This window comes from Papio anubis, chromosome 10, assembly GCF_008728515.1.
Source record: "Papio anubis isolate 15944 chromosome 10, Panubis1.0, whole genome shotgun sequence".
In the NCBI taxonomy this organism is placed as follows: Eukaryota; Metazoa; Chordata; class Mammalia; order Primates; family Cercopithecidae; genus Papio; species Papio anubis.
In genome coordinates, this window is record NC_044985.1 from 50,039,163 (window position 1) to 50,047,370 (window position 8,208).

Consider the following 8,208-nt stretch of genomic DNA (forward strand, 5'->3'; position numbering starts at 1 on the left):
CTATAGGGGGACAACATTGAATAATGATTAAGAATACACGATTTGGAGCCAGGACAAACTGGTTTTGAATCACACTCTACTACTGACTACTTATAGTGACTTTACCAAATTCTTCAAGGCACAAGTCTGTCTGTGAAAATAGGATAATAACATCTACCTCAAGAAAATAAGATTTGTAATAAGTTTAAATAAGATAATGTGTACAAATTACTTAGCTTACTTCCTGCACATAGAAAGTATTTAATAAACCATAGCTGCCATTAGCATTATCATCATTAAAACATGAAAACTTTCAATAGATGTTTTGTAATAGTTCTTGGATCAGTAAATATTGATACGGAGGCTGCTATCAAAGCTCTTTCTTTCTGTATAATTCTTGGAATGGATTAGAATCAATAATAGTCAAAATATAGTAATTATCTAAGTCCATAAAAATTTGTAGCTTTAAGACTTTTTTCTTTCTAAAATTGGTGGACTGGTTTTTCCTGATGCCATTAAATAAATACAATACTCTGAGATTCTTCTGGGAACAGCAACCTTATCCGGTTTATTCCTATGTTTCCAGTGTACACAGAGACTGATGAAGAGATATCTGCATAGGGGGAAAAGCAAGAGCTAATGCAGCTAACGCTACAAAATGAAGTTGGTGTAAGAGAGAAGCAGCAATATGGACAGTTGGATATATACAATATTCTTATATATACAATATTTTTAAAATATATGTACCCAAGTCCAAGGAATACCTTTGCTTAGAGTTGCCAAAACACAACATTCAGTCACCTATGAGTCACATTTAATTGGAGAATGAGTGGAACTTGGGAGTAGAAAGAAAAATTGATTTTGTGACTCTTCTTTTTCCAGAAAGAAGAAAGACCTGAAACTATCCAACCAACTTTTGGTGTTTTCTAGAAGTAACATTTTCTACCTTCTTAAGATTTATGTGACTTCTGTCTTGTGTTAATTCAAGCACTATTTCAAAGTCTTGCTTTCAAGAGTATGCATTAACTGTGAACATTTTAAAGACTGGATTTGTTGTGGGACAGAATGAGACAAATAAAACCATGAAATATATAAAAAGCAATATAGAATCAAAGACTAATTTGCAAACTGATTGAACATTCTTTTCCTTCTCTTTCAGCCTTTAGACTAAAGAGAAAACAAATATTACATACCCTGAATCTGTGCTGAAACCACAAAGGAGAGCATCTTTGGATCCCTCCAAGTAATAAAAGTATTCTGTTGAAGAAGAATGTGAACAGTTATAACATTACAGAGTTTAATCTGTGATTATGATAAAGCAGGCAAATCAATTGATATAGACAATTATCTAGAAATTCAGGCCTGGAACCAGGCAACATGCATCCATTTGTTTACTATTTTCTCATATATTCTCCCTCAAATATTTATTTCTAATATCTTATAGGCTAGGCAATAAATATGACAATAAACATGATGAATAAAATCATTAGTTTTATGAGGCCTCCTTTATGTTTAGGTGAGGGTGGAGGTTGTGGTTGGATAAAAACTTAAGTAAATAAATAAATATACAAGATATTTTCAGATAGTAATAAATGATCTAAAGAAAATAAATGAAGGCAATGTGGTAGGCTGCAGTCAGGGAAGGTCTTTCTAAGGAGATGATATTTAAACTAAGATCTAAATGTGACAAGGAAGACAGCCATGAAAAGACTGGTGAAGAGCTATTTGGGCTGGGGGAAGAGCAAGAGCTAAAGTCCTAAGGCAGAGATGAAGTTGGTATGTGGAAAAGCCAGCAAGATGTGGCTACAGTGTAGCGTGGCTACAGTGTGGTGAGAGGGAGGATTGTGATGGCAGAGGTAGGCAGGGGCCAGATCATGTCAGAATTTGCATATCATTGAAATGAGTTTGGATTTTAAGTATGATTAAAGGTACAGTCAGGTGTCACATAATGACTGTGATACAATCTGAGAAATGCATCATTAGGACGTTTCATCCTTGTGCAAACCTCCTAGGGTGCACTTATACAAACTTAGATGGTATAGGCTACCATAAACCTAGGCTATGTGGTATAGCCTATTGCTCCTGGGCTGCAAACCTGTAGAGTGGGCTACTGTACTCAATACTGTAGGCAACTGTTATACAACGGAAAGTGTGTATCTAAACACAGAAAAGGTACAGTAAAAAATACAGTATTAGAATCTTATGAGATCATTATATATGTGGTCCACTATTGACTAAACATTGTTATGTGGTACATCAATGTAATAGAAGTGGGAAATAGAAATATGGGATATTACTGACATTTAAAAATGTCACTGTGGTTACTCTGTGGGCAGTGGGCTATAGAGAAGCAGGTGTGGAGGCAAGGAGACCAGTTAGGTGACAATAGTGAGACAGGACATGGCTACAACTCAGAGAATAGCTGTGGATGTAGAGAGAAGGTGATGAAAGGAGAACCTCTGATGGAGAGCATGCAGGGTGTGTGCAAAAGAGAAGACACAGCATCTATCAGCGGGGGAGTTGGTAGTGCCCATTGCTGAGTAGAGGAAAACTGCAGCAAGAAGAGGTCTGGAGAAAAACCAGGAGTTCTGTTTCAGCCATGCTTTGTTTGGGATGATTGTTGGGTATTACATTTTTCAAGTAAGCAGCTGGGTTGATATGAGATTCTGGACATCAGTAGAGCTATCAAGGCTGGAAATGTAAAGATGAGAGTTATCATCTAATATACAACTATCAAGGCCATGAGGATTGATGAATTTACCTGGAGAGAAAGTTTGTAGCTAGAAAAGGAAAAGGAAGGGAAGAGAAGGGAAAATAGGGGAATAGAGGAGAAGGAAGGGGGTAGGGAGGGAAGAGGAGGAAATGGGAGTTGAGGGAAAGGGAAGAGCAAGAAGAGAGCCCCTGACTGAGTCCCAAAATACTCCATAAGAAGCAGACTCAGTAAGGCAGTATATAAATGAATAAAATTTGTTTTCTGAACTTCTCTTACTTTTAATTCACCAGTTCATACTTATTTAGGACCTACTAATTCTAGGTGTTGAGGAGATGACAATGTAATCAATGTATATTTTCCATTTTTCACCTTTCATGTTACCCTTTGTGCTAATTTTTAGTAGTAAAAGTTCTCATCAACTCTTCTGTCATTTGCTGTTAAAGCTTGTTGCTAAGACTGGAGGCAGATCTATCCTTTTTTTTAATTATTATTATACTAAGTTCTAGGGTACATGTGCACAACCTGCAGGTTTGTTACATATGTATACTTGTGCAAATTATATGTTGCACATGTTGGTGTGCTGCACCCATCAACTCGTCATTTACATCAGGTAGATCTATCCTTGTATAGTAAACGTTTAAGTGACTAACACACCTTTTGTCATCTCTCTTAAATATCTATTCTACTTAATAAGAACTTGACTTCCTATTTTACTCAGGTCAAATAAAAAATCTGATTATTAGGAGACTTTTGGAGTAATCATGGAAGAAAGACTATGAAATCAGATATTCTTGGATTTGAATGTTGCTTCTATCCCTTCTTAAGTAAGTGAATTATCTTTAAGCCATTAAGCCTTAGCTGCTGCATCTGTAAAATATGTATAAGAATACCTACTTTATAAAGTTGTTAAATAGTATAAATAGGATATTGCATGTAAACCACTTGATACTGTGATCCACACATTCTGTACTAGCTGCTCAAAAACGGGAGTTATTATAATTAAACTAGTATACAATTTGAGATAATACTATTGATTGACTTACACATCATCATTTTATCTTACTTAGAAGACACAGATAAAACAATAAAGGATCATAGTTTGAGGTGCAAATGTAGGTGAAAATGTGCATGAAAAGCTTTCCTGAAAACACTCCTGAACCTTGGGAAGGATGGGCCTGGTAGAGTGAGTATGGGGGAGGATAAGATGCAATTTTGCATACATAAACATCCGAAGTATTTTATTAAGGATGGATTACTTTAGAATTATCCTTTAAACTAACTCTGGTTCATGTTTATCAACCACTGAGGAGCCAAATTATATGAATGGGCTCTGGAGCTATCTGTATTAGCACACTGCTGCACTACTGTACTTAACACAGTACAAGAATGATGAAAGGTAAAGCAATGCAAGTAGTTCACTCTAGGTTTCTAGAAAACTTTACAATAATTTCTAAACAACTAGACATTAAATTATTAAGATGGTTGGCTTCAAGAAGATTTAAGGTTAATGTCTTTTAAAAAGGGAAAAAATGAATGCAAAGAAGAATGAAATATTGCTTGTGCACATTCAAAAGTGGGATGATTCTGAAAGACAAAGAATGAATCATGGCCGGGCGCCATGGCTCACGCCTGTAATCCCAGCACTTTGGGAGGCCGAGGCGGGTGGATCACGAGGTCAGCAGATCGAGACCATCCTGGCTAACACGGTGAAACCCCGTCTCTACTAAAAATACAAAAAATTAGCCGGGCATGGTGGTGGGCTCCTGTAGTCCCAACTACTCGGGAGGGTGAAGTGGGAGAATTGTTTGAACCTGGGAGGTGGAAGCTGCAGTAAGCCGAGATCGCACCACTGAACCCCAGCCTGGGTGACAGAGTGAGATCCTGTCTCAAAAAAAAAAAAAAAAAAAAAAGGTCAGGCGCGGTGGCTCACGCCTGTAATCCCAGCACTTTGAGAGGCCGAGGCGGGCAGATCACGAGGTCAGGAGATCGAGACCATTCCTGGCTAACATGGTGAAACCCTGTCTCTACTATAAATACAAAAAACTAGCCGGGTGTGGTGGTGCGCGCCTGTAGTCCCAGCTACTCGGGAGGCTGAGGCAGGAGAATGGCGTGAACCCAGGAGGCGGAGCTTGCAGTGAGCTGAGATCACGCCACTGCACTCCAGCCTGGGTGACAGAGGGACACTCCGTCTAAAAAAAAAAAAAAAAAGAAGAAGAAGAATGAATCATGAATCATGACTCAGTAATTCCACTTACTAGGTATATACTGAGAACTGAAAATGTATTTCCACAAAAACTTGTACATGAATGTTTACAGCAACATTATTCATTACAATTACAACCAAAAGATGGAAATAACCCAAATGTCCATCAACTGATGAATGTATAAACAAAATATGGCATATACATACAATGAAATATCATTTAGCAATAAAAAAAAATGAAGCATAGATACATACTATACCATGGATACATTTTGAAAACATTATGCTAGGTGAAAGAAGACAGTCACAAAAAGCCACGTGTTATATGATTCCATTTATGTTAAATCTACAGAGTGGGTAAATCCATAGGGAAAGAAAGTAGATAGTGGTTGCCAGGGGCTGGGGGAAAAGGGAAATGGGGAATGACTACTAATGGGCCCAGGGTTTCTTAATGGGAAAGATGAAAATATTTAAAATTAGATAGTGGTGATCGTTGCACAATTCTGAATATAGTTTAAAAAAAAAAGAGTTGTACAAGTTTAAAAAGAGGAATTTTGTGGCATGTAAATTATTCCTCAATAAACCTAGTTTTAAAAGGGAATGCAGAATAATGGCAAAGGTTGTGGGTGGGGGTAAATAAATGCCAACTTCCCACTAAAATACATATGGGGAGAATGAAAATTGATATAACAAAAATATAGAATCGATATTAAATCTAATGAAGATTCTAGGTGAATTTTTTAATTAATTTTCAAGATTAATGTAGCAAAATGGAAAAAAAGACAACTTATGACAATTGTGTATGGCTTGGGCTTATTTGCCCAACCAAGGGCAAATAATGCAACTCTGAGAAAACTAGTGCAAGGGATCAGGTCTGGGCAGAGGGCCTGAACATGATACTCTACGCTCTGGCAAATGTGGTTCTCACAAGAAAGCAGCTGTAGATGAAGATAGGAAAAGTCCTGTTAGCAGTGAAGACCAACATTGTGTTTTTTTCAAAACTTTCTCTATTAAATGTCAAATATTAGAAAAATAGGAGGAAGAGAGTATCCTATTTTAGCCCAATATAACCACAGTATATTTCTCCATAATACTGCACATTTAGCTACACACTGTGCACATGAACCCCATTTTCATGTGTAGCAGCATAAAAGAGTGTTTGATGAGCATCAAAGTAGATAGCAACACCAAAGGAAATCTACAAATTGTATGTTTTTCAGCAGGAGATGAGACAGTGAGTTAATTTATTTGATGGTGAATTTTGAAAGACATTTCGGAAAATACTTTGCTATAGGCACCAGAAAATGCTTTTAGATTATGCTCAGGTTCTCTATGTAGGTTGCCTTTACAATTATAATTCTTTGATCTTTTAAAGATTGCCAATTCATTTGCCTTAGTACTTTCTCATGATCTATCAACCAACTCAGGTTCTTGTCACTCTTTATATAGCTTAAATCCATGAGCATTCATTATCATCAGTCCCTAACCTGACAGAACCACAATCTACACATAATCTAGCATCTGTCTTTTCCATGCTGGCTTCCAAATGGCTGAATGTTGGTGGAGAACCTCTCACAACCAAATGAATGGTTATATTTTAAGTAATCTCAAAACATCAAATTTGCACTCAAAATACACTGAATTTCTCATTCCCTGAGATGACTATATATATAATGCATTCTTGTCAAATATTCTGTAGAATTTTCTCTTCCTCATTTGCACACTCAGGCAATGATCCCATCTTATACTTTGAGGAAATAAAAACCATTGGGTTTGAACTCAATCATCTTTTGATAACTCTGCAGTCTTCCCTTCTGTCTTTCCTCCTGTTTTAGTGGAGCTGTCTCTCTCTTTTACTCTTTCACTTTCACGAGGACTTGACTTCTCCCTCTCTCTCCTGAATTGACTCATATATAACTACTCATTCATGATCACTAGCAAAACATCCCTACAAAAATCTGTATTTTAAAAAAATGCCAGCCATTGCCCCATTATTCTGCTTCCCTTTATATCCAGATTTCTTGGGAGAATTGTCTACACATATTACCTTCTTTCTGACCTCTTTTCACCCCTGTATGCACCTTATTCTGACCTTGAACCCTTACCACTTCCCCAAATTTTCTCAAGAAATTCTCTGATGACTTCCCTGTTACTTAACCTAATGCGTATTTCTTTCTTCATCATCCTTAATCCTTGATCTTGTAGCATGACTCCACACAAGCACATCTGTTTCTACAATATATTTTCTTCTCTTGGCTTCATTATTTATATCTTTGCTTCTTACTTTATTGGCAGCTCTTTCTCTGTGTTCTTTTCTGGGTCCTCTTTTCTACCTGAATTCTAAATGTCAGAGTTGTAGATCTCAGGACCAGATTGCTTTAAATACCAAGTCTCCCATTCTCTACCCACTTAAAAACATCAGGGATGTTCAGAGCTAGAGGGACGTGTGTGTCAGTATGTGTTGTCTTTTCTTTTTGCTGATTGCTCTGGAATTTATCTCCAAACTCAGCAGACCCTCGGATTTCTATGCTTAAATCTCCAATTCTCTATATTATATATCCACCTGGACATCTCGAAGGCATCTCATTTTAATTTTAGCTAGCTAATAGTGACCTTCCTCTACAAACGTGTCCACCATTTCCTCATTAACCATCACCACCCATCCAGTTATTGCAGCCAGAAACTGAGAAGTCATCCTCGATGCTTCCTGTCTTCTTTAATCCATCAGCAAGCTCTACAGACTTTGTGTGTCGAGCTCATCTTTTTTCTCTTCATTTCTCTGCCATCAGAGTAAATGAAACCTTCATTTTCTCTTGCCTAGATGAGAGAAGCCACCTTCAACTTGTCTTTCTTATTCCCATCTACCATCTACCCTTGCTCAATCAGTTGTCCACAAGACAGACAGCAATAAAAACTACTGCATTTAAAATAAAATGCAAGCTCCTTTCCATGGGCTGAGATGTCCTGCACGATATGACTCCTGTTTTTCTGCTACTTTCTCTGTTGCTATTTTTCCTTTCTCTTAATAAACTATGCTGCTGCTTTTCCATTCTTTAAACTCATACCCTCCCTTTATTCAGGACCTTTGGCCATGCTATTCCTCCTAACTGAAGCAGCACCCTCCACACAAAGACTCACACCCACTCTTACACTATTTTATGGCTTCTTACTATCTTTTAGATCTCAGCTTAAATGCCATCACCTCAGAGATGTCTTCTCATCTAGTTGATATCTCAGCACCTGAGACTCACTTCCTTTGCATGGCATTTATTATAACTTGAGATACTTTTAATTTATTTGTCTTTTTTCATTC

General features: G+C 37.2%; 1 protein-coding gene and 1 long non-coding RNA gene across 8 annotated transcripts in view; one reads left to right on the forward strand and one right to left on the reverse strand.

Annotated features, from left to right (window-relative positions):
• Positions 1-8,208, reverse strand: part of SCN9A (sodium voltage-gated channel alpha subunit 9) — a 188,013-nt gene that overhangs the window by 99,958 nt on the left and 79,847 nt on the right. For all 6 annotated transcript variants that reach the window (XM_031651326.1, XM_031651324.1, XM_031651325.1 and 3 more), the window contains one exon: positions 1,173-1,236. In XM_031651326.1, the coding sequence (XP_031507186.1) occupies positions 1,173-1,236 (64 nt within the window). The remainder of the gene's footprint in view (positions 1-1,172; positions 1,237-8,208) is intronic.
• Positions 1-8,208, forward strand: part of LOC110740886 — a 57,745-nt gene that overhangs the window by 16,757 nt on the left and 32,780 nt on the right. For both annotated transcript variants that reach the window (XR_002516129.2, XR_004176539.1), the window contains one exon: positions 1,139-3,516. This is a non-coding gene — a long non-coding RNA (uncharacterized LOC110740886). The remainder of the gene's footprint in view (positions 1-1,138; positions 3,517-8,208) is intronic.